The following is a 27,271-nucleotide window of genomic DNA, read 5'->3' on the forward strand; positions in this document are numbered from 1 at the left end:
AAAATGCCCCTGAGAAAATGTTCCTTCAAGCCTTTAAAAGTGGACTGAAATTTTTCTCATCTACAGCAATCTGGATATTATATGAGGAACTGCTAAGCTTGTTTAAATGGTCTTCAAAGTTTTGAGGAAAGGAATGTGGGGAAAATGAACTCATTAGTGCTGTTTTATCAAGACATCAAGCAGTTCACAGTTGCTGGAGATGGGAAAGACAAAATATGGGGCTCCAGTCTATCCCATTCTGCTCGTTCTCTCCAGAAGTCAAATGCTCTGTCCCATCTACAGTTTGTGTACAGCTATGCCCAGCTGAAAACCTGTCATTGCTTTTTCCCAGGGGAGATAGCTCCACAGCTAAGGCCATCGAGACAGTCCTCCTAAGAGCTGGTTAAAATATTCTTTTGTCATGTTGCCTCATGATTTGTATATAGAATTGTGGTAAAAATAGGGGGCATGTGTCTATTTTCCTTTTTGTTAGAAACACAGACCCTTTCAGGAAGGTAGGTACTTCCGGAATTTATTTTCTTAGACAGCCAGCTGGTGGCTAGACCAGCTTACTGAGCTTTTAATGTAGTTCTGTGTCTAGTTTCAGATAACAGGAAACGAAGTACACTTCATTAAATCACTATTTTATGAACTAAAGCATGAAATGAAACATATTCTCCATGCTAATAGTGAATTACCACACTTGTTACTTAGTTTAAGTAACCAATTTCCTGTCAAATTGCTTATGAAATATAGAGAAATAAGCATATCATATTTAAATTCTGGCACCTAAAACTGAAATATGAGAGTTGTAGATGCCTTGGCTGGATTTTATATTCACACTCCTTTTTTTCCCTCTTTCTCCATTTTTTCAGTGGAAATTAACCTGACAAGTGATTATTATGTGAGTGGAGGTGGGTTAGACACCATATTCAAAGCAAGCAAGATCACTTTTCACTGGGGAAAATGCAACGCATCATCAGACGGATCAGAGCACAGTCTAGAAGGACAAAAATATCCTCTTGAGGTAAAGTATAGAATAGATTTTGATGATTTCAACAATTTGACATTCTGCGACATTACTACTCTACAAAGTTCCTTTGTTTATCTCTTAAATCTATTTGCAAATATAATCATTCACTTAACTCCAAATTAAGAATAAATGATGCATTTTAGATGGGCAGTGTAATGTGTTAGTGGCATGTTGAGAATGTCTAAACTGCATTTTTTCCCATCCTGTAAGACAGTATTAGATGTCAGTTCTGCCTATCTGACAAAGCTCCCACTAAATGTTAAGCTCCTATGAATTTGGCCCATGTGTTCCACATCAGTTCATTGTTTAAAGTGTAAATGGACTTTTCAAAGTCAGGGCTTTGCTGAGAGCCCATGGGAACTGCTGGGCCTTACAGATACAAAGTGTGGGCTGGAAGGAGCTGGCAGTGGTGTGCCAAGATCCACGTGAGCAGGTCCTGGGTGCAGCCACATTCACAGGCAGCCAGGCCAGTGTTCCTGAGGGAGTGGGCTGGAGGAGAGGAGCAGCTCTTCCTGGGATGCACAAAGGCCAAACTCTTCCCTCAACAGGATGTTGTGTCATCTTCCAGTTCAAAAGAGGCAGTTGTGGCAGGCAACTGTGCTGTTCATCACTCCAAACATTTGGAACTTCAATGTGAAAGCAAAGCAGTAGTGCCAGGGCTGGAGCAGTTCCTGGGCAGTGTCATTTCTTTTGCCTCACCAGCCACCTAAAAATTCCCAACTCTATCTGACAAGGCATCACAGAGAATGCTCTCTTCCATCACCATCTCATAGAAAGCCAGTAGGAGCAGTCACTCCCCCAGACACGTTGGTCACCCAGCACTGGAGGAGATTTTCCAGCTGCATCTGGAGAAAGAGAGAAAGGAGTGCAACAAAACCAATGCTCATGGCAGCAGTCAGATGTGGGTTCAAAGTGCCTGGTAATCTTATTTCACCAATGGTTTTCTACACTTACTGCAAGGCAGATGCAGTAGGGACATCTTGACATATTATTCATGTTTATCACTGATGGACAGACTGATTTCACCAAGTACTCTAGGTCAGGTGTCCACTTAGCTTATTGTATTATCAATGGAAAGCATTGTGCTCCTTGAAAGGGTAATTCCTGCAACTTTAAGTTCTCCAGGAGAGGTTGCTTTTACCTAGCTAATTATTGATGAACTCCATTCTGCATCCTCAGTTAACAGAAAGGAGAGAGGTAAAAAATCCCTACGTTTATTTAAAATATTTTGTTTGGATGTTTCTTCCCTCAAAATGGGAATATAAGCAATTGCATTACTGAATGTTTACAATTTTTTATATATAACATTTGAATATATTTTTAATTGCAGATGCAAATCTACTGCTATGACGCAGATCAGTTTACAGATTTTGAAGAGGCAGTTAAAGGAAGTGGAAAGTTAAGAGCTTTATCAATTTTGTTTGAGGTAAACAAAATATATCTTTGTGTCATTTAATAAGCCTTAAAACACAGCAGATGTTCAAACTGAATTTCTAACTGGTTCCAATGTGTGATCACTGAGTTAAAAAATTTCATCTATCTTTCTAATTTATTCTTGCAGAAAAGCAAATGGGCAAAATAAGTTTGTTTGGCTTTAAATAATCTATAATTTTGGTGGTAAACTGTAGCTTGCAATCCTTTCTCATTAAGCCTGTTAAAATATGCAATTTCTTTTCAACAGATTGGACTAGAAGATAATCCGGATTATAATCCAATCATTAATGGAGTAGATAGTGTTAGTCGTTTTGGTAAGCTTGCCTCCATTTTTTATTGATTACTGATTAACTCAATTCCACTTCAGTGTGATTATGAAACCTTGAAGACATTGAGGAGCATGGTTCTCTATTGCTCAGTCATGTCTATTTTCTTAGAAATTACAGAAGTCATCTGGACAGATGAGAAATGGACAATCACCAATCACATGAAATCCAACATAAGCAAGTGCCAGATTCTGCTCCTGGGAAGGGTAATGCTGGTTATGTATACAAACCAGAGAGGGACAGTCTGAAGAGCACCCCTTTGGAAAAAGGTTTGGGGTGCTGTTTAATGGCAAGTTGAATGTGAGCCAGCAGTGCCCTGGCAGCCAGGAGGGCCAGCCCTGTCCTGGGGTGCATCAGGCACAGCATCACCAGCCAGGCAAGGCAGGGGATTGTCCTGCTCTGCTCTGAGCTGGGGCAGCCTCAGCTCCAGGGCTGGGGGCAGGTCTGGGTGCCACCGTGTAAGAAGGACATCAGCCTATTAGTGCGCATCCAGAGAAGGGCAGCCAAGATTGTGAAAGGTCTTGAAGACAAGGAGTGTCTGAGGTCTCTTTGTTCAGCTTGGAGGAGGGTGCCTCCATCACAGCCAACAACTTCTTTAAGTCGGGTGACAGAGAAGCGTTTGCTGACCAGTGGTAGGACATGAAGAAATGGGATGAAGCTGTGTCAGAAGTTCAGATTGGGCATTAGAAAAGGCCCTTCACTGAGATGGTGATCAGTGACAGCCTGGGAACAAGCTCCCCAGAGAAGTAAGTGATTATGGCACCAAGTATCTGGATGACGCTCTTAGTCATATTGTTTAGTTTTAGGTCATCCTGTGAGGAGCAAGACTTGGACTTGACGATCCTCACATGTTTCTTCCAACCTGAGATATTTTATGTTTCTCTGATTAATTTACCCCAAGAATATTTGTAACAACAGATATGTAAATGAATAAATAGAACTATCATGAGAAATTTGTAACTGTTTAAATGCTAAATCCAGATAAATCTGATTTATTATCTAAGTCTTCTTAATCATACATGTCAGGGTTTTTGTATTGGGTTGGAAGCCAGGTAAGACTGTTGTAACTATCTAAGAAGGGTCTTACAAGAGCAAGACTGTCACTGTTCAGTAGACTCAGAGGAGAGAAATTTTTTTTCAGTAGCTCCTGTGTAAATCCAAAATAGTCCAAATATATTGTATTAGTAATGGTTGCTAATCAAGACAACTTCAGTGTGCACAAAGAGATCTGGGCTATGTTTCTGACTCAGTTTCTGGTGTCTTTGCAGATGAATAAATATGAATGAGCACTGTCTTGGACAGGGATATATTCTTACATCATTCCCATGACTTTAAGGAAACCTTGTCTAAGTTTTCCTTTATGCAATGGTGCTTGAATATAAAAAGCTGTTTTAAAAGCCTTCAAAAGTGTGACATTGAAATCAAGATTTCTTTTTTCCCTCTGGAAAACAAACTCTATTCAACAAATTTAAAAGGGAACACCTTTCATAAGTTACAAAGACATAGGGGGTGGAAATATGAAGTAGTTAAGATTCATTACTTTTGTGTGTCATCTTCTGTGAAACAAAAAGGAGAACTAGTAATACATCAAGACAGATGCTGTCCTACAGCCTTGGAAGGAGCTGTAAAGCTATCAGAGCAAGATTCAAGATACAGCCACTACATGGCACTTCAACAATGCTTAGAATACAATTTTCCTGAATAAAATGCAGATGAGCTCAGGAAATTCAGGTCATAACCAAATCAAGTTGTTTCTTCTGAAGAAAAGCACACAATCTCTCCTTGTCTGTGTCCTTGTCACTCATATCTCTATTGTGCGTATTTGAATCACAGTTGCTGAGTTCTCAAGCTCTGCAGAGGAGCACTCCTGTTCCTTCTAGACAAACTTTCTGGTTTTTATCATTCTTTGTAGGTGTTTGATTTTCAGAATCTAGGCTGTGAGTCTCATTAAAGAGTATTTTAAAGTCCAAAGTTGCAAAATGCGTGGCAGGATTCTTGTTACAAATGAGAAGTTTTATGTCCCCAGGCATCTACATAAAATGGACTTCATTTTTGCTGAGGGACAAATGTGTTAACTAGACACATACCAGATAGCAATGATAGCTTCTGTCTGAGGGCTGATTAGCATTTTGACAGGAGAAATGGAAGGATGTGCTTTGCTCTACACTGCTAAATGTTCCCTCTTCATGAGAAATGAATGAGAGGGGGGGCAAGTCATCTCTTCAACCCTAACTCAGCAGAGAGTCACTGCAGAGAAGAAAAGCATCAATCCCTTGTAGTCAACTGTTAATGCAATTTGCTGTTCTCACCAAATTTGTAAGGAATTATGCAGACAAAGAGCAGAAATCTGTACAGAGCTGAATAAGTAACATACCTGTAAAAGCAGGAGTTAATGTACAGTATGAAAAGTCATTAGATATTCAGAAGCAAGTACTTACCAATTAGGGAGGAACTTGAAATGAGTAACTTTAGATTGAAGTAAGTTGTATAAGGATCTACACTATGACAAGGTGTGAAAAGCAGCATTATTTTGGATGCACCAGACAGAAAAGCAGATAATTCTCACAGACTGAAAAGTCTGCCTTGCTGAAGTTGTTACCATTTATGCCAATTGCTGTTGCTGGACCCTACTGCCAAACGAGCAGGCACAGCTTTCTGTGGATGGACTTCCAGCAATCCCTCATGCTTACTCCCAGCTGAAAAGGTAGCCAGTAAACTTCTGGCCTGAAAGATGTGATATTATTTTCACAGAACTTGTTCTCTTGGAGGAGGTCTTTGCATTGTTTGCTGATTTGTGTAAAGCTGTTGCAGTTTTTCACTATATTATCACCATTTTAAAAAGAATCCTGATCCACAGAAATTTTGCTTCTGCTATCATGAGTAATATTAACCTTTAGACCTAGCATGGCAACTGTTCCCCAGGCAGTGATTTTCTGCAAAAACTCAACAATTTGATTAAATTTGGGGGAGAGTTTGAAGCCATATCATGAGACCTAGAAAAAAGATTTAATAAACTGTTTTATTTGAAATTCAAGAGGGAGACAAAGGTTTGGCACCTTGTATGTAAGCTTACAGTGAGAAAATTCTTCTGAACTAATATACTAAAAATTAGTCCATTTGTTACTGGAATAACTTACTACACCTTCCCAAGTAAACAAAGTTGGGCTTGAGCTATACTTTTTCAAATGAAATGGAAGGCTTCATGATTTATTTGTATTTTAGTCTGTCTGGAAATTAAATTTTGAAAAGCCTCTAAATTATCATGTTCCGATAATGGTAGTTCTTTTGGAGAGTGTGATTTGTATTTATTAATTGCTTTTTTAGTATTTTAACTATCTGACTCTATTTTTCTATTTTTTCAGGAAAACAGGCTGCCTTAGAACCATTCATTTTGCTGAATCTCTTGCCGAATGCAACAGACAAATATTACACTTACAATGGATCTCTGTCAGCTCCTCCATGCTCTGAAACAGTTGAATGGATTGTGTTTAAAGATACCATAAGTATTTCTGAAAACCAGGTAATTTCTTTAAAGTAGTGAAACCAAACAATTGAAATTGCCATGTGTATGGTAGAAGCTCATGGCATTCATTGCCAGCCCAACAACAAAGCTTTTCTTTTATCTAGTCAGAAGTTTTTCATCAGCTGTTAAATTAGAAAGCATCTCTATTAATTGTGTTATCTTTTACATTTTTCATAGTTTAGTACTATAATCTGAGCAATTTCTTGTCTTAAAATAGGATAAGAACATATCCCAGGCTGTCTGGACTTCGAGCTCAGATAAAAGGGAGTACAAAACACTTTCTGGATATTCCCCCAGACACATGGCGATGCTGAGCAGAGCATAGCTCCAACAGCTGAGTGGTTTAAAAATACTTGTGAAGTAAAACATTAGATATACTAATAGAATGGAAGAAAAGTTCAGTGTTATGCAGGATAATTCAAATGTGAGACTTTATCCAGCATCTTCTCCCCAGAGCTTTTGCCTGTTAGCAGAATCTAGTCAAGTTTTGTGGCTTCTAACTTATTTTTTTCCTCTCGTCTTCTAGTTAGCTGTATTCTGTGAAGTGCTTACAATGCAGCAGTCTGGCTATGTTATGCTGATGGACTACCTGCAAAACAACTTCAGAGAACAGCAATATAAGTTCTATGGGCAAGTGTTTTCCTCTTACACTGGACAAGAAGAAATTCATGAAGCAGGTACTTAACTGAATAGTCATTCCTCTCTTTGCAAGTTAAAAGACAATTTTCAGTGAAAGATTCATCCAAGTATGCAGTTACTCATTTTAAATCGTGTAGAAAGTAGCACACTGTGTTATTAGTCATAAATCTATCACTTTGGAGAAAAAAAACAGCAATCATAAAACATGTCAGATTAAATGGAGTGGAAAATTAAATGCTTGTCTTGACCAGGCATTCAGTGAAAATCACATCAGTTCAAGCTTCCTTACAGTGCCCTTTTAATGTGTTTCAGACTTCAACCAAGCTGCCTTTTCAGAGAGTGCAAGAATATTTTGTTTTACAAACCTATTTGGTTCTTTATTGTGTAGTGTGGATGCTTTTTCAATGGAGACTGAAGGGTTGTCACCAAATTAATATCAAGCAGTTTGCTTAGGAAGTGATAGATGGAGAGAATTACAGAAGCCAGATTCTGTTCTCAGTCTTACCTTAAACTTCAGGGAGGTTTGAGAAGGTTCTTTGGCCAAAATAGTACATAAAGCAGTGGGAAACAGGATTTGGCACAAAATATAGGAGTCAATTATTCCTATACTAACAAGCATAAAAGAATATATAGGAAACTTCTAAACTGGAAGCACTGTGTTACTACTTGGATGAGAATACCTGTAGATTCTTTAACTCAATTTCACTGAACTGTGTTTAATTAGACATGAACAGATGACTTAAGCACAGGCTACAGGAGTTCTGCAGATTAGAAATGTGGTTTCATACATGTAATTTTACATATTTATGTGGCCATGTATGTAGACGCACACAAATGCAAACTATGGCATTTGTTTAATGTAGAACATTAGAGAAGCATTTATATTTCTGCCTCCATTTTAAGATAGAATTTAAAAACTCTAGGAATCATTAAAGTTAAATGTTCTGATGTAAGAGCTGTAACACAAATGCCAAAGTCTCTAAGAGTCAATAGGCTTATTCATGTTTAATATTGCATAGTAGTCAACAGAAAAAAACTAATCTTTTTAATCCCTTTAGAGGATGTATGAGAAATGCCAAGACTGATTATTACTCAGGTAGATAACTGAAAAATTATTTTGTGTTTTGAAACCTAGAATCCCAATTTTCTCCTGTTGCGTTCAGTGTAGATTCTCATTAGGGAGTTGGATTAAATGCTTGATTTATTGCTGTAATTAATACATGACATTTCATAAATAGAACTAAGTTTTCTTAGGAAAGCTAGAAGTATCTTATAATTCCATTTTAAACTAATTTCAGGAATTTTCAAAATATTTTCAGGAATTTTCTCACAGTAACATCCCCAACATTTTTGGTGTACAAGCACAGTCCTACTAAGGGCATGGGAGATGGCTCATTCCCCAAACCTGCCCAGTGATATACATAATTTCCCTATGCAATATGTATGTAGCAATTTAAGAAGATTAAAATAGGTGATCCTTACAGCCATGCTTGAGGATTCATCTAAAAAAAATGTTTTGAAATTGTAATGCTTAATCTCCACCAACCTCAGCTGGCATGCAAATCCATTTATAATAAAAATCATAGTTTATTCCTGTAAACCTGAAAACCATTGTGGTGGCTGCTGGGCACATTTGGGTGACTTTCCATCCTCTCCACCCTTCTGGTAAGGCCTTGGAAATAAGTGCTGAAACTTAACTCTTATCTATCTTCCTGGGTTTAGTAAGGTATAAAAAACAATGGGTTCTTAAAATTCAAGACTGACAATATATATTGATAAAAAGTACTAGCCAGCCTGTTTTCCCATGAGAAACACAACCACATAAAGTTCAGTGGCTGTCTCAGTTAAATTCTCTTGTGAGACATGGGGTCAGGACTCGTGCGTTTGTCCTTTCACGTTCCTCAGTGCACGTCACTTCATTGTGAATGCTGAGATTCCCAGCTGTGTGTGGGACACCTCCACTGGCACAGAGTGTGGGGTGCAGGTGCCCGGGCATTGGCAGTGGGGGATACAGGGGGTCTCTGTGGGGAGAGCCCGGGGCTGCCCCGAGTCAGACCCAGGCAGTTCCAGCTGGCCCCAGCCCACCCCTCTCAGGGAGCCGTGGTGGTGTCACCTGCAGGAAAACAAAGCTGCACAGCAGTGAGGAGAGGGGGAGACTGAGAAACTGCTCTGTCACTCCAGGTGAGAGAAGGAGGAAGGGGAGGAGGTGTTCCAGTAGCAGAGCAGAGATTCCCCTGCAGCCCACAGTGAAGATTATGGTCAGGCAGCCTGTCCTGTGGCAGACTGTGCAGGCTCCATGCAGGAGCAGGCTGCTGGCTGTGGCTTGTGGAGGGAGCCCATGCAGGAACAGATTATCTGTCAGGTCTCTGACCTTAGGGAGGACCCACAGTGTAGCAGTCTATTTCCAAAAGACTGTCCAGAGGCTGGAAAAATTAATGAAAGGCTGTATCCTGTGGATGGGACTCCACAGTGGAGCAGAGGAACAGCACAAGGAAGGAGCAGCAGAGGCAAAGTGTTATAAGCTGACCACAATTCCCATTCCATATTCCCCTGTGCCACTGAGAGTGGGGAGGTGGAAGAATCAGGAGTGAAGCTGAGCCTGTGAAGAAGCAAAAGGTGGGGAGGTTGAATTGATTTGTTTTTGTTTCTCACTATCCTACTCTATTTTTATTGGTGATAAATTTCCCCAAGTCTAATCTGTTTTGCCCATGATGGTGGTTGGTGACCAATCTCTGTCTTTATCTTGACCCACCAGCTTTATCATCTTACTTTCTCCCTCTGCCTTGCTGAGGAGGGGGAGTGGTCAAGTGTCTGGGTGGGCACCTGGTGGCCAGCCAAGGTCAGCCCAACAGACACCTGTTGTGCTGCCCCACCTCCATTACAGAGAGAGTGCAGATCTAGAATATATTAAAAATTGCTTTTTGCCACACACTGTAGGGGCCCTGAATATCTGAATGTAAATGAAGTGATTTCATGGCTTCAACCATTGAAAAGTTGAATTGAAAAAATAATCTCAAACATAGATTTAGCTAAAGTAGAAGGTGGGGGGAAAAGCCAAATTTGGGCAAGTTATAAAGGCCCTCTGGTCAAAAACAGCCCAGGCAGCTTTTGGCAATGATTTGGCTGATGTACCCCAGGGATTCCCCATGATGCAATTAAGTTCAGATGAAAATTTCTTAAGTTACATGGGTAGCATTTTATTCCACTGGAGAATAAGCAAAGGGAGATGCATTACTGCAACATGATGTGATATGAAAAAACAGAATCTAAGTATTCACCTGGAGAAAGCAGAGACTTGGCTTCAAGTTTAGCAGGAGTTTGAGTAGGCCTCTGACTTTCTGTGAAATTTTTGCAAATTTTTCTGTGAATTGGTCCTTCAGACTAGTAACAGACTCAAGAACTCCCTTTCTTGCAGTCTCTTTGCTCAGATTTTTCTGGAAGTTGGTATCACAGCAGAGGTACTCAATTAGAGAAGTTGTTATGTGGTCTCCTTTCTAGCCTCTGGAGAAGGAAAATGAGATAAGAGAGAGTGAAGTACTTCTGTGTTACTGACTGGTAGGAAAGAAAAGGGACCAGCAGGATGATTTACAAAGTGACATCAGAAGAAGGGAAGAGAAAACATTTTGGGAAGAAATGGATGTGAAATAATAAGTAAATGATTGTCATGTAGTAATATTGTCAGTCATTGCTGAGATGAATATCAAGAGGAGGAGAACAAAAAGGAAGACGTTTTTCTTGGGAAAAAATAGAAGAACTATTTGGAAAGGGAAAAAAGAAAACAAAGAAATACCACTGGAAGCACCAACCTTGTACCTTTAAAAGTTTTATAATACTGCTCTATGAGTCTGAATACAGACTGAGATTTCAGAACCAAATTCACTCATAAGCAAAAAAGATGAAGGGAGGAAAAAGACTGTAGAGAAGAATTTGGAATATAGAGAAGCATTTTGACAAGAATTTTAAACACCTTTGAAAAGAAATAGCTGAGGAGTGCTTAGATTCATTGAAAAAGAAGGAAATCAGTTTAAATCACCTGTGTTCATACTCAGAATTGAGAAGGACTAGTCTAATGATTTCTCCTTGCCATCTGGTGGAAATGGGAAGGAATGACAAATTTTAGGAATGCAATGGAATGGAATGGAATGTACACAACATTGATTTTTTTTAAAACTTGCTCTTTTTTTGCATCAATTAAAATAATTAGGTGTAATTAATAAAATTATGTATCAATTATATAGCAGAGTAGATCCAAAACACAGAAAGGGAACGCACCTAAATTACAAAAATTAACACTGCCTCTGCTATTAGCTTACACACACAAACACAGAAATTAGGAAAGCCTTGCTGCTTGTTTTCCATTTACTGTCAGACAGAAGCTGCTCAGAACTTCCCACCTTCCTTGGAGAAATGCCTTTGACAAATATTTCGATGGAGTTTGAGTGTCCCCTTGTGTTCAAGTGGCAAAATGCAAAGCTGAAGGACTTTCAAAATGCAGCATTGTCTGCCAAAGCCTTGGGGCATCTTGGTGTTCACTTCTTTTTAGAGAACTCCAAAGGATCTGCACCTGTTTTCTTAGTGAGCTAAAAGGGTTTTTGCTTTCTTTTTCTAGACACTGATATATTGCTCTAAGCACATTACGAGACGTAAAAAATGTTTCCTTGTTTATTCCAATTTAAGCTAAAAATATAATAACAAGCCTTAAAATATAACAACATTAAATGACTGCTGCTAATGCAATACTTAGTTTCTTATTATTTATCTTTTCACTCTTCTTTAGTACTATAAAAAGATTAAAACAGCCTTGAGGGGCAATTCAGGTGATAGGTTTACCTTTAACCATTAAACACAATCTAATGTAGATTAGTCTATTACAGCTAGTGTGAGAGTATGCAGATCTTCTAGCGCTAATTTCATGGAGCCATAAAAATTGAGATTTTTTGATTCCCAGGACAGATATAAGAATCTTTATGTTTAATCATTTATATTTTATTTCTTAGGAACTGGATACTGGTATTTCACAAAATATGTTATAGGAGGCAGAGAGAGGAAATTCAACTCAACTTTACTTGCTTTTAGAAATCTAGCATTTAAATACTGGTTCTGTTTACAATAGCATGGCATTTCAAATGTTTTAGTAGAAGGCTAAAATTGAGGCATACAAAAAGACTTTCATTCGTTTTCTCAGGAAGTATCTCAAGATTTTAGTAGAGTTACTTGTACCATTTGATAATTACCATATTCTTTCCTCTTTTCTTTCTTCCAGTTTGCAGCTCTGAACCTGAAAATGTTCAATCTGATCCAAAGAATTATACCAGTCTCCTTGTTACATGGGAAAGACCTCGTGTTGTATACGACACCACAATTGAGAGATTTGCTGTCTTTTATCAACAACTGGATGGAGAAGATCAGACTAAGCATGAGTTTCTGACAGATGGGTATCAGGACTTGGTAACTGTAAACTCTTCAAGTTTCATAAAAAGGGATGATGGTGTAACAACCCACTGTTAATTATTGTGATGGATTAAACCGTAGCTGGGAGCTGATTGAAGAGAAATTTTTTGGCTGTAAAGCCACAAAGACAACTTAAAACAAAAGAAAAAAACTTGTCTAGAGCAGGAAAAAACTCTACAGATTGCTGCTTTGATTTGCCTATACTTGCTGTGAGCATGTCAATCACAGAGCTCCCTAGCCATAAAACCCAATTGTCAGTTAATAATAACCTGTAAATCATTGGTCATGGATGTGAAAGAATGACCTACACAAGCAACTAGTGAGATTCAATTCAATTGTACTGCTGTAAATCCTAAGTTACTGATTACAGCTTCATGATATTTTACCAATGAGATCTGTTCCTCTAACCCTCTTTAAAGACTCGTCTGATATAGTGTTACCTAAACTTGTGTTCAGTGCTAAAGTTATTTGGTTTATTATCCTCCATGTAAAAAGTCACAAGTTTGGGTTTTTTTTATTTGACTGAAAACCGTTTGTGACAATAAAATAAAAAGGCACACATTATAATACTAGAAGAAAGGAGCTTTGTGCTTCATAACAAAAATGTGTTATAAAAAATTAACATTTTCAAATTCTTGATACTTATTTGCAAGTAAATGATTAAATGTGGTTTTTTTCTTTTAGGGGGCTATTCTAAACAATCTGCTGCCCAATACAAGTTATGTTCTTCAGATAGTTGCTGTTTGCTCTAATGGTCTGTATGGAAAATACAGCGACCAAGTCATTGTTGATATGCCTTTAGAGGATGCAGGTAAGTGGTCTTTTGAGTTTAGAGATCCCTTTTAGCTGAAAAACCTGTATTTCAAGTAGTTTGTTTGCAAACCAGTTAAAATGCATGACTTCAGAATCATGCCAAAATGAAATTTCAAAATCACTGCAGTTAACCTTCAGCATGTCCCTTGCTAATGGTATTTTACATGACATAATTCCTTATAAGCATTACCTATAAAAAACTGCATGTTAATTTTTTTAATTCTAAGCCTATTGTGAAAAGCCCCTGCTTGATTTCAAATCTCACACAAATCTCACAAGTGTATCTTTTAGATATGTAGGGAAATAAAACCATGTTTGGTATTATTTCTCTATGGTTCAACCATCCTCTCAAAATTAATCCACACCACCAAAGTATTAAGGAATCAAGCAATACAACCCCACTATATGATTTATAAGTCTATATTAATGATTTTGAAATTTGATTTCCTATGAATACTTGGAGTTTGATTTCAAAGACTTGTGATGATGGAATTCCCTTGCTTCTTAATGCTGCCTCGCAAAAGAATCAAAAGGCTAACAAACAAATCTTAATGATTTCACAGCCAGATTTGCTTCTTCTGTCTGCTGGTAAATATGGAATAACTTGAAACTGTAGCATGAAGCTTGATCTTATCCTAATAATTCCTTAAATTTAGTGTAAGTTTTAGCATCAGATTCAGTTCCTATGAAAGTGAGTGAGGGCTTTGTTTTTAATTAAGAACACTGTAATTAATAATAGAAAAAATCAAATGTTTTTTGATCATGTTAGGAGCTTTTTTATTTTTAATCTAAGAGCCTGTATTTTGTTGTTTGTTTATGCATTCTGTAAATACGGTTTTATACTTATGTATGTCTGTTTAGCTACAGCAAGGTCATTAGTGATCTTGTGGTGAACTTGGGAAAACAGGCCAGTTTTTCATTTCAAGGGAGCCACGTTCCGTTACAGTGAGAGAGAGTGTGATTCTCAACAATCTCTACCACATGAATTCTGGACTAATAAGGGTAGTAGGCTTATAATAAGGTGGGTTTCTCTGTAGGAAGAGGATACAGCATCAGGTATAGTACATACACATTTTTAATAAAGATTTAACTTGTCTTTCAAACACAGTGCTATAATGTATTTTGGGGTCTTAAGTCAATAATAATGTATTTTGGGGTCTTAAGTTAGTATCTACTGGAATTTTCATATTTCTCTTTAGTTTTCTAAAAAGTCCACAGCAAGGTTCTGACATTCTGCCTGACATTTCACTTTTCTGTCTACCTTTTATTCATTTCTTAGTATATTCTTCCACTTACTTTCCAGAATTTACTGGGTTTGTGTTTGAAGAGTTTTCTCAGATGAGAGTTCATCTACATACCCCACATCCATTTCTACATGGAATGACAAATAAGCAGCATAGTGTTATCATCATTTAACAACAAATCAAGTCAGTATTGTGCTGCCATTCACAGCTATAAAACCTCTGAAAACACATATTGCAAAACAAAGCCCAGTGTAGGTGATATCCAGAGATAAACCATCCTCCTCTTGCTACTGCTGTGTCTCTGCTGTAAGTTTTAAAATAAAAATTTTAAATATATTTATTTTAAAATAATTTTAAAATAAAAATTAAATACTGAAATGAATATTTGCCTGTTTAAAAAAAAAAAGTTTCACTGACATGCTTCTTATCTGAAATGGACACAAAGTTATTAACTCTAATTTGGTTCTTTTCTTTTGGCACTTCCACAGTGATACCTCTGAAAGCATTGCATAAAGAATATTCAGGGAAAAATTCCTCTCATGTAATTAGTATGATTTCTAAGAGTGAACATTGCTCTATAAGTAAGTTTTTTACATGCTGAGTCAACTCTGGATAAAATTTTAAAATAGGAAAAAATCTTCCATTAATTTCTAACATTAATGTTTATTTGCATAATTAATTTTACTAATAATTTACACCTGAATTAACTTTTGCAAATATTTCAAATATTTTCATATTTAATTATAATATACCTAATATTAGAAAACAGATATATGGGAATGTAGATATCTAATAAGAAAGATTTCTTCAGAGCAGCTTGCTGATTACAACTATAACATCAAATTGATTTTGTGATCTGCTTTATAGATCTTGAGGCAAAAGGGGATTTCTTGGAGCTCCTGCTTGGGAATTTATGAAAGAAAAGTTATCTTCACCGTGAAGACATGAAATAAAGTTGACACACATAAAGCATAAATTAAATCTTTCATTTTCAAGAATTACTCTGAGTAATCCAGTTTAATTAAGATGAAATTCACTACAGTCACCTCCAGATCAGTCTTCCTGTTAAGAGCTAGAGCAAGGTGTGAGTTGTGTGGAGCCATTAGATGGGCCCTTTTCCAGGAAGAATTCTGTCCTTGGAGTGGCCACTTCTAATGAGCTGTGGAATTCAAAAAGCTCAAGACTGTTGGTTTAGACTTTCCTTTTGAGATACTTGCAAGAGAGTGTTTCTCATGCCTTCTCCCCACCCAGTCTGGTGCATCCCATATGGTCAGTGAGGGCTCTGCAGGCTCTGCTGATCCACAGATCCAAGGCTCTTTTCTCAGCGATGTTTTGTAAGATGAAGGACCTCTTTGGGGTCTCTGCTTCGGTTTGTGGAAGCCTCAGGAGCTGTGGTGTAATGACACTGGGCAAGGCACCACAGTGGAGACCTCTGCTCTCTGGGTTTTTCCTGAACTCTTCAGAATTGCAACCCTTCTTCTTGTAATACACTGTGTGTGAAGGTTAAAATTGTTTCCAGTTAGTTTCACTGGAAAAAGTTTCACTTAGTAAAAGCCAACAAGTGCACAAATGATGTAGCCACAAAATTGCCACAAAATTTAGGGAATTATGTACAGCACATTTTAATCAGCTTTGATAACAATCCAACCTTTATTTACAAATTTTTCATTTGTTATTAAAATTGGATTTTGAATAACTATGTAAATGTGTGCTTCAACTCTCTAGATAACATCTGTATAAGAGCTGAGGGTTGTGCAGTAGTTTGTTGTGTAGCTAATACTGGTGGTACTTACATGCTTTTGCTGACACAGGAAAGGAAAAATATGTAACTTCCCATTCCTGTTCCTTTGTTGGTGTTTGTCAAAAAAAAACCCTGGCATGCTGGGACATAGCTCTCAAATGCTGTCTCCTGCCTGGCAGCTCGTGCTGTCAGCAATGCTTTGTGAGGGTCTAACTGTGCAACTTTTTGTAACTCATCCTTGAGATTTTTGTCCTGAAAATCACTAAACATCTATTAAATGTCTGATTTAGGGGATGCTTTTTTCTAATTTTGTACTGATAAAAGTAGAAATCTGAAAACTAATTGAATCAAAAGAAACAGGCTTTACTTTTGTTCTTGCCATGCCATTTATGTCATGTCAGTACAAAAATGAAAAGAGTTTATATTGTGCGCCTTATTCTATGATTATAAATCACATTGTTTAAAGAGATTTTTTTAATATTTCCATTGAAAAAATGTAGGGAAATAGTTACATCTCTGTATTTGTTCTACTGTTTCTTAACCTGTCATTAAAATGGACTAGGAAAAGACCTCTACAGAACTCTAACTAATTATTTAATAATTTTAAATTGTATACTATAGAATAATCAATATGTAGTTTCAGAAAAAATAAACAAGCTTGTTCATCAACCTTATGGAGGGTGTGGCTGTTCACCTTGGCTGGGGATGTTATTATGTTTCTGTAATCTCCTGTCAAATCAAAAGCTCAGCAGCAGGATTAACAGAACTTCTGTAAGTGTGTGTCTCTAATACTTTTGACAAATAAATTTTATATTAAATCTAAATTTAAATATTCTTTATAAAGTTCCTGGAGATTTACTGGTTTTGTTAATAAAGAGGTTCTTTTATATATATATATATATATATGCATTTATATATAATGTATGTATATTAAAGCCTCTTCCTTGAGAAAACAGCAAGAAACTGTAGTTTCCTGCTGGTGGAATTTGAGAGCATGTATCCTACTGTATACTCTAGCACAATCACTACAGTTTGTTTTTCTGACTGAGTCTGATTAAATCTCAACTCAAGAATACTAACCACAGAAAAGTATGGATAGAATTCCTCTGTAATAAAAACACATTTCAGACAAGTCTGTTAAACACCTCGTACATGGTGTGGATCTATTATGGGGAAGCATTCAGACTAAATTCAATATTTGATTTGTGTCATTGAGAAGCCAGGGAATATCATTATCTCATCCACCCCTTCCTCCCCTGCACTCCCCTCCCCACCCTCCCAGAGCCTCCTAGGCCTCAGGAGCCAGAGGTAAGATAATTTTTTTATCTATCTAGCTAAAGAAAGGTCAGTTCTGTGTTTGGTAATTTATAGATGTTTGTTACTAAAGGATAATTTGTGAAGATTTTGTGCAGCATTTCTTAGTGGAAATTTGTTTGCATGCTATAACCTACAGATAATGCTGTTTGATCTTATTAGTTTGATAAACTTCATCTAGTGTATGTTGCATATAGCACATCTTAATTTGTTTTGAAAGGTAGATATGGATAGACCAAAGAGAATACAAGTCATAGATCTCCATCTGACTTTGCAAAAAAGAGAAATACAGAGATGGAATCTTCATCCTCGTGTATTGAACAAACTACATTTGGGCATTGTGGAGAAAATGCAGACATGGAGCTGTGTGTGATGGTATTGTTAGAATTGCTCTCCAGGCTAAGAGATTGGCATTTTCACCTAGTGCAAATCAGCCCTCAGAATATGTGCTAGCACTTGTGCGCAGATAGAGTGCTAGAACATGGCTTAGGAGAAAGCCTTAGAAAGGAATGGATACCTTATCCACCTTTGTGGACCAAAGGTGCAATAAGGTGCATTAGTGCTCTGGAAGGGGTGTTAGATTTCCTCACTGAAGAGCTGAGCCAGTTCCTAGCAGAGAGGTCAATGTTCTTTCAACCTGCTTTGAAGCCTCTCTTGCTGACCACCATCAGAAGTATAACACTGCATTTGGCTGAGAGGAGAGAAAGAAAGGCAAGAGACTACTTCTAAATTTGGAGAGATGGATTTTCAGCTGGGTTGTAGGAAATTAATTTCTTCAACCTGTTTCAACTGGTTTTTTATTTTTGAAAATTTGGTAGGCCTCAAAAGCCTCTAGAGTAGTTCTTCACAGAGCATGCAATACCTGTTTATTAGGGACTGTTTCTGGGATGTGATACAACTGGCTTTATGTCTGTACATTAAATCAAGTAGGGTGGGGGATTGAAAAAGGCTGTAAGCACTGGGAAGGGTGAATCTGTTTGGTCTGCCTTGCTGGAAGCATGCAGCCTGCTGAATACTGACTATGATGGCCTTGCTGTTGCTCTAGCACCTAAGCCCAAGCCTGGGTGTGCAAATGGGGAATTTTCTATATGAAAATTATAGAATAGATTATTTACAAGAATATCTTCAGAGCTTTCAGATTTAATGTAGAGAAATAGTTGATCCCCAGACTTACTGTTTTTCTCACTTCTGTATTTCTGCATTAAACTGTATTTTGCATGAAAATGTTTTTGTAAACTTGGCTTTCCCCAGCCAACATGTGGTTCCTCCAAAAGTGCAAATCCAGTGGTATCAAAATAGAGCCAGACAGAACTGTTGTGGCTGAAAGAATGTGCCCTGTGTAGATAAGTGAGCATTGCTACCCTTAGTCCTTATTCCAGGGGGTTGGCCACTTCTCCAAACACAGTCCTACAAAAAATCTTTGACATTGTCTCAATAACCATATTAATTAGGCAGTTGAGTCCTTGCAGAATTTAGAATTCTGTCTGTTTAAAATTGTGGATGATACGGTGTGTATTTTTGTTTTATAGAGGCTGACCTCATTCCTGAACTGAGTCAAGCTGAAGAATATGAGGTATAGCATTCATTTGTTTTTTAAGGATGTATTTAAGATAAATACATTTCAACTAGACTGAAATTATATTCTGTGAAAATTGACAAAACTATGTCACCAAATGAGTATATTATCTGCATTTATGTATACATATGTACGTAGCCTTTGAGCTATATTTCTCCCTGGATAACTCTGGAGATACCTCAGTATTTCTCTGGGGTTGGAGGTACATGGTGAAGTAAAGGATATCACTGAATATTCCTAAATATTTTTCATATGGGGCACCAGTTTACAATCACCCCTCTGTGAAGTCTGACAGAATTGTTCATCAAAGAATCAAAGCTGCCATCCAGTGTTAGGCTTTTTAGTTAAAGAGAAGTTTGATTTCTCCTTACTTGTGATGGTTTTATCATGTAGTAAATTAAAGTAAGGGAGGACAATAGTTGTGCTGAAGAGTGAGATTCAAGTGTGTCTGCCATCAGTGCGCTGTTGGTTTAACTGTTACTCAAAAATTCTTGGAGGTTCATTTGCTTCCTGAACTCAAGTGAGACTTTAAAGTATGGCTCTGTTTTACAAAATTTTTAATGATCCTATGATAACCTTTGAAGGCTTCATATTCAGTAACTAGGTCTCTGGAGTCTCAGGAAGGAGAGATGTACAAATGCCATGATTAAGTTTTTAACAGTCTCTAATACCAATTGTGTAACAGACAGTTACTTCAGTAGGACAATTATCAAGTAATCCCTCAGAATTTTTAATTTATAGTTTCAGTCTATGACCACAATATTCTCACTGCAGGACAAATCCTTTTAGTTAAATAGCACAGCCTGTGCTCACCTGTCTATTTACCCTCCCTTGCATTTGTGGACACTGAGTAACCAGTAGCACAGTCATTTCTCTGTTCTAGTGTATCTAGATTATTATATTGCATCTGTTTCATGCCAGTGAACATCAACTGATTTTTACTTGAACCGAAAAAGTTTGAAAGCTCATACACTGCCTTGCAGAAATAGAAACATGGGCCTGTCCAGTCTAGCCCAGGTTTGAAGGCGATTAGTTGTGGTGTGCTGTCCCTACATTTTGGATATTTAGTTCTTCAAATGAAATCCAAACCTGAGAGTGACATCTGAGGCACCTTATGTTAAGTGCATGAGGGGTTCCTGGTTCAAAGAGGGACTGCAGTGTGAAGCCCAGCTCTAGCCTAGTGGGTAAAGCCCTCTGGTGAGACTGGGTGAAGGCTCACAACTCCTGTTTGTTGAGTGCCTCAGGCAAAAACATACTCAGCAGCTCTTTATCTTGGGTGTATTCCTTCAAAGGCTGTTGCTTTTTCACATTACTCTCCCTGCTGTGCCCTGCTCAATGCAGGAATGGGAGATCTACTCAACCTAAACTATAGTGGAAACTGAGGAGTTGTTAGATTGATAACTGTGCCTATCTCCTGTCTACTGGATGTTTTCTCTCAGCATTATGCTTTTGAACAACAAACAGTGGCATTTCCACCACATTGCCAAGCCAGATCTTTAAAAAAAAACAAAAAAACAAAACTATTTTGCAAGAGGCCCTGTGCTGCTCTCTCTCTTAGGGCTATGTGTGCCTGTCAAATCAGGTCCTTTCAGAAACTGAAAGTGTACCTCAATCTAGATGGCAGAGTTGGGCTGGGACAGGTTCGATTCTGGTGCAGCACTAGATGATGACACAGCACAGAACTACAGGGACTGCTGTGTTTAAGTCAAAACAAAAATGCTTGCTGAGTGAGTTAGGTGCTTCAATGATAATTTTTTTTTTTTATTTTGTGCAGGGAAAGCTGTAGAAGGGATGAAAAGATTTGACCTTAGATCCTCCAGCACTGCCTAAATGCTGATTGCATTCAGGCACATTTTTTTTTTTCTTTTGGATATGTCCTTAAAAGGCAAAACTCTAACACAGATTTTGTGCAAAGTATTGTTATTCATCGTCATTCATATTCAGAAAACAAAGGGTCATAACAGGACTAGGGCACATGGATCACAACACTTGTGAAACGCTGACAGTCTTGATGAGGATCGTGAACTCTTCCAGAATACTCTGATAATTCAGCAGAATTGAGGTCATAAATATATTTTACAAATTATCTTGTTGTTATTACCGTTTAATTACCATCAGGATATTAGTGCAAACCTCTAATGCATTCTGATAGCAAAAACATTTTTTCATTGCAGTGTATACAATCTAAGCTCTATATATTGCATATACAATTGCATTTTATTAGGAAAGAGATTGAGCCTTCTTAATAAAGTAAATAGATATTGTGAGTGATTTTTGCCTCTCAAACACAATTTAAGTAATGCAATATTGAAGAAGTTATTGGGACACAGCATTTTAATGTTTTTATTGCAAATAAGTAATATTTTTCAAGATAAAAGAGGATATCTCTTCTTGCAGTTAATGCTTTAGTTTAAGACAAACAGTCTTCTCAAGTGTGTTTTGCTTTACCCCTCTTGATTTAACTATCCAAGAAAATGTATTATTACAGTTCAGTTTTCTTTCATGTTCAAAGTCTATAAACATTTTTAATTGTCTTCGGCTATGATATTTTTTCAAAGGATGAAGTTGATGAAAAGGAAACAGAGGTGGATGAAGAAACTGCAGTAGCTCCTAGCACTGACAGTACAATGAACCAATTGAGGAGAGATTTTCAGGTGATTACATCCAGCTACAGTCAAGAAAAAGTGCGAACAAAACCCAGTGAAGCCAAAACAAATACATATCTAACAAGAGAAGAATTGCATGGTAAGGATAATGTTTTCAAAGCAGTTTATTATGCTACTTCTCCACCTATTGGTGAAAATTCTGAAGAGGAAGATCCTTTTTCGGAATCCCAAACAATTACTGGAATTCCTCCTCAACTCATTGACTCCACCAAAGGCAGAGAAGACGAGTTTATATATCTTTCTTCAGGCACTGAGCCAACAAGAATAACCACCTCTGGCCACAGTGACGAAGATTTCTTATTGCCTCCTTTTAAACCTCATCAGGAATCTGATGACTTTTGGAGTTCAGTTCCTACCACTTCTTCATCCCAGCTGGTTACAGAGGAGGCCTCCCAAGAAGATGCCCTTCCTTCAGGAAGCCCAGATATCAGTGTGCATGATGTCTTTTCCCAAGGCTCCATTAGATATGTTTCAGAAGTTGTAGCACCCTCAAGCTCCGATGAGCCTCCAAAGCATACTTCTTCCCCTGGTGGAAATTTATGGTTTCGTAACGCTACAGATCCAACAACTCAGTCTGTTGATACATCACCTAGCGGGCAGCTGTCTCAAACCAGTTACACTGATGCTTATGTAGAGGGATTAAAGCCGACTACAGCGCCCTATACCAGCAGCCCAGTGGTTTTACAAGGCACCTCAGATGCGGATTTAGAATTGCCACATTACTCTACCTTTGCTTTCTCCTCTGCTGAATTATCACCTCACTCTATCTCTTCAAGCTCTGGAGAATATGGTTCTGCTTCTGCTGCCAGTGAGGTACTCTCTCAGACAACTCAGCCAGTCTATAATGGTGAGATACCTCTTCAACCTTCCTACAGTAGTGAAGTGTTTCCTCTAGTCACCCCTTTATTGTTTGACTCTCAGATGCTCGACACTACCCCTGCTACATCAGATAGTGATGTGATCTTGCATGCTACACCTGTATTTCCCAGTGTTGATGTGTCATTTGAACCCACCCTGTCTTCCTATGATGATGTACCTTTGCTTACATTTTCCTCTGCTTCCTCCAGTAGTAAAATGTTTCACCGTTTGTATACAGTTTCTCAAATGTTTCCACAAAGTGCTACTCCAGCTGTTGCAAGCGATAAGGTGTCCCTGCATGCTTCTTTGACGTTGGCAGTGGGTGATCCATTAATACAGCCAAGCCTTGCTCAATTTGCTGATGTGGTGTCACATCAGACCACTCATGCTGCTTTGGAGACACTGATGTTTGGTCATAATAGAACTCATATATTTTCTCAAGTTGAACCATCCAGCAGTGATTTAAATATGCATGTACTATCTACAATGTCTGAACTTACTTATGCTTTGTCTGGTAATGTGGGCTCCCTCCAAAGCTTTACTGTTTCCTATGACTCTGCAGAATTTGTGCATGATTCTGTTGACGTATTTCATCAAGATCCTTTATTTAGCAGCTATAACAATGTACTGGTGCATAAGCCTTCCTCTGTAATATCACAAGCTGATACTTTGCTGCAGCCTACAAGCTCTCTATCTAGTGACACGGATTGGTCTGAAGCATACTCTGGTAGTGAGTCCCTTTTGCCTGATACAGATACTTTGACAGTACTTAACGTTTCTTCCTCTGATTTTGTTGATGAGATTCCATATGAATCATCCGGGTTTAGTGATGTTAATAAGATGCTTCAAAAAGGTGATGTTATATATGGAGATGAGAGACAACTGAAAATTTCCTCTTCTTTAAGTGAAATGGCTTCCAGTGCTGAAAGTAAAGTGATACATGAACTTTCTACATCTGTTTCTAATAATGTTGTAATTGAGCAGAATATGACTCTGCAAGAAAGCCCACTTCCTGTTTCTAGCACAAAGGGAATCCTTCCAGTCTCTCTTGCTTTTTCCACTACTAAGATATTTGATCATGATATTAGTAAACTTACAGAAAAGCACCTTTCTGTTCAGCCTTTGCATGTTACAACTCCAGCCTTTGATGACACTTTGCTTAAACCTATGCTTAGTGCAAGCTCAGATCAAGCTCTCTCTGTCCCTGCTTATAGCGAAATGTTATCCTCGACTCAGCTGTACTTTCATGAGACCTCAGCTACATTAAATAACGAAGCATTACTGCAGTCCTCCTTCCAATCTTCTGGCGATGGCACTCTGCTTAACACAGCTGCAGTTGTGCCTAGTGATCCCATATTGGCTGAAAGCTCAAGGGTTCGAAAAGATAGTTCTACATTTGACCAAATATTGCATCAAATGGCACCAGTTACTGCTACAACTGAAAGCAAGCTGCATTCTACATCTGCACCTTCTGTTGCTGATACGATGTCAAACACTTTTAGTAAGCCCACAGCGTCACTTCAAGGTTTATCTTTTTCTTATGAAAGTGAGAGATACGTTTCATCCAGTTTATTTAACAGTGAAGATGTTCAGAAGGTCATGCCTTCGTTGTACAGTAGCGATGCTTCATTCCAGCTGACCAGTTTAGAAAATACAAATGCCTTTCCATCCCCGGCAGCGAATGCTGCAACAACTCCCTTCCTAACAGGTGACACATCATCACATGTAGCTACTCCTACAGACAGCCATATCTCTTCAAGTGCTTTTGAAAGAATTGAGGCTGACAGTGTCTCTTCAAGTTCCACACTTGGTTTTGATCCTGTTCCTATGCCTGCAGTTGTTTCTGGTTCTGATGTGTCCGTTCATCACACTCTTCCTTTACCAAATACACTTACTTCAGTTACAGCTGTTCCTTCCAAAAGTGAGATCCCTGTAACTTTGAATAGGTTCCTGGTTCCTTCTGGAGAATCCTCTGGGTTGTCTCCCAGTGTCATGTCCAGTACTGATCTTTGGTCTTCTGTAGTTGAGGATGACTACGATGAATATGATGATGCCTTCCCTGTAAGTAACTGCATCTCATGCACTTCCCATAGAGAAGATCAGGATATGATAGTAGAGGATGAAAATACAAAGGTAAATAATAACAAGGATCAGAGTAACCTAATTATACGTTCACATTCTGAGAAACCTGAAGAAGAGAAGTTTTCTACTGCTGCATCTGACAGTCAGATAAACCGTGCCATGGACAGACGTAATTATACATCCATACCAACTTTGACAGCAAATGCGATACCTGAGAAGCACAACAACCTGAAAATTTTGGAGAACCATATTCAGACCTCTAGTGTCCAGTTGCAAAACACATCAGAATCTAAGTCTTGGGCTGTTTTGACAAGTGACGAAGAAAGTGGTTCTGGCCAAGGTACCTCAGATAGCCTTAATGATAATGAAACTTCAACAGATTTCAGTTTTCCTGACCATAATGAGAGAGACACTGAAGGGGCAGTTGAAGCAGGTAATTCAGAATTAACTCCTGGATCATCACAATCATCAGCCTCATCTGTTACTAGTGATCACTCATCAGTGTTCAACATCTCTGAGGCAGGTTAGTTATGGATAAGTCTAATAAATACCCTGGGAAGCTGTGAGGGGATACTTTTGTGCCATAGAGAATGAGAAGGTTTATCTACAGATAATAAAGGGAGAACATAACAGTGCCAATGGGTGTGATTAAGGAAGCATTGGGGAACAGGGTTTCATACTGAGCTGGCTATCTTGTGAATGCTACTTCTGGCTACTTAAAACTGCACCTGAAATATTCTTTTGTAAGATGATTATGGTCTGCTTTTGGATAGATGCATACTGTCAGCAGAAGTTGAGTCATGCAAAATCTGATAGCAGAATTGTTTCAGTGCTAATTTTTGCTTTTAGTTTTAAAAGTTTGAGAGGGACTTAGGCTCTCTGTTGAGTTCTTTGTACAGAGAATAGTGCTGCCTGTATGGAAATACCACCAGAGGAAATATGCCTCTGATATTCTCTTCTAAACTTACAGCAGCACATTTTTTTGTGTTTTCTAAGAGGACGAACAAGGAAGAAGATGCTGGTCTTATTCTGATTCATAAAAACATTCATTTTTACTCTGTGTATGCCACTTTCAGATTTCAGTGAGATGCAGATTTTTTGTGCCAGATTTGCATATTCCCAATGTAGAGTCAGATTATCCTCTAGATGTTTATGTTTAATGCGATTTTCTTATTTATTCCTCTTAAATTCAGTGAGAGTATTTGCAACCCATGATTCCAAGGATAAAGTCAGAAGTCAAAATTCATAACACATTTCCTTTGTATTTAAAAATGCACTTTGGAAAATTTGAAGTATTCAGGCACATAATTTTCATTCCTTCTTGTGCTAGAGAATTGAAAATCAAAGAATCAAGCCAAAAATAATCTATGATCTTTGAAAAAAAAACAAACAAGGTTGAATTGGTGTTTTAGAAAATGAAGTGAACTTCTGTTATGTACTTGCATCATCTATAGAGGGCAGTATCATTCAACTAAACCCATTAAGGAATGGCATTCACAAAGCCTGGGAAGGTTTCAGCCCAGTCCTACAAACAAATAAACAGTTGAATTACATAAGGTTGTATTTCTCGTGAGCCACAGAATACTCATATGAAAAGGTAAATTAACACTCTATATAGTTGAGGCTAGAACAATATGAAAAATAAAAAATAAAATTAAAAGAGAATAAAGAACATTGAAATTACTGAGAGTCCTAACAAGGTAGGTGTTACAAAACTGAATTAATAAGTGAATTAGTTCACTGGTAAGTAGCTACCACTTTGAGTAAAATGCATAACATTCCTCCAAAAATAACCAAAAATAGCATTAATATTTCAAAAACTATGTTATTAGTATGACTGAGTGTTGCCAGAAGATACTAGAGTTTACATAATGGGTGTCATTTGAATTTTTATCAATAGTGACTCAAAAAGGATTATACAGTACTGGAGGAGGAGTACAACGGACTTAGTTTGTCTTCTAGATATTATTGAAAGACTCTGCAGTATCATTTCATGTTCATTACTTTTTTTCCAACACACAATGCCAATATTGACTTTAAATAAGCTGAACATTCAATTTCAGCATGTCTAACATGGTCTCCTGTAAATCAAAGACATATTTGCTTAATTAAATTACAAAGAAATGCAGCAAACACAAAAATTAACCTCTCACCTGAGAACTTACTTATACATTGCAATGGATTTTGCAGAAATTGGTGAAATGTCTTTTCATTGCGACCATTACAGAAAAACATTGTCATTTAAACTTTTCTCAGTCTTGTAGCTGTTGATGCATAACTATGCTTGTTCTGAACTAGGATTTTCTCCATAAGTCCTCTGTGGCTACCCAAATTTTCAACTTCTGCTGAAAAACTAAGACAAATTAATAGAAAGAAATGTGCAAAGGATCTAAATACATCAGTTATTAGAAATCAAAGAAATCTGCTATAGCTGAGACTACCTTTTCAGCTGCCATCATTGGAGTGAATGAAGTAGGCAAGAAACCCCCTGTTACAGGAGAAGCCTGCACTTCATTCCCCATAGGAACAATCCTAATAGGATACGGTCATGAAGTTTGAAGGAGCACTGTCATCACACAGATAGGATTGGAT

The 27,271-nt window shown here is 37.8% G+C and overlaps 1 protein-coding gene across 4 annotated transcripts in view; it reads left to right on the plus strand.

Annotated features, from left to right (window-relative positions):
* Positions 1-27,271, plus strand: part of PTPRZ1 (protein tyrosine phosphatase receptor type Z1) — a 135,602-nt gene that overhangs the window by 79,904 nt on the left and 28,427 nt on the right. For 2 of the 4 annotated variants that reach the window (XM_058804925.1, XM_058804926.1), the window contains exons 4-12: positions 855-1,006; positions 2,343-2,438; positions 2,694-2,760; positions 6,135-6,292; positions 6,822-6,972; positions 12,198-12,382; positions 13,070-13,196; positions 19,027-19,070; positions 21,632-25,202. In XM_058804925.1, coding sequence (XP_058660908.1) covers positions 855-1,006; positions 2,343-2,438; positions 2,694-2,760; positions 6,135-6,292; positions 6,822-6,972; positions 12,198-12,382; positions 13,070-13,196; positions 19,027-19,070; positions 21,632-25,202 — 4,551 coding nt within the window. The remainder of the gene's footprint in view (positions 1-854; positions 1,007-2,342; positions 2,439-2,693; positions 2,761-6,134; positions 6,293-6,821; positions 6,973-12,197; positions 12,383-13,069; positions 13,197-19,026; positions 19,071-21,631; positions 25,203-27,271) is intronic. The other 2 variants (XM_058804927.1, XM_058804928.1) reach the window with 1 other exon arrangement.

Source organism: Ammospiza caudacuta, chromosome 5, assembly GCF_027887145.1.
Source record: "Ammospiza caudacuta isolate bAmmCau1 chromosome 5, bAmmCau1.pri, whole genome shotgun sequence".
Taxonomy (NCBI): Eukaryota; Metazoa; Chordata; class Aves; order Passeriformes; family Passerellidae; genus Ammospiza; species Ammospiza caudacuta.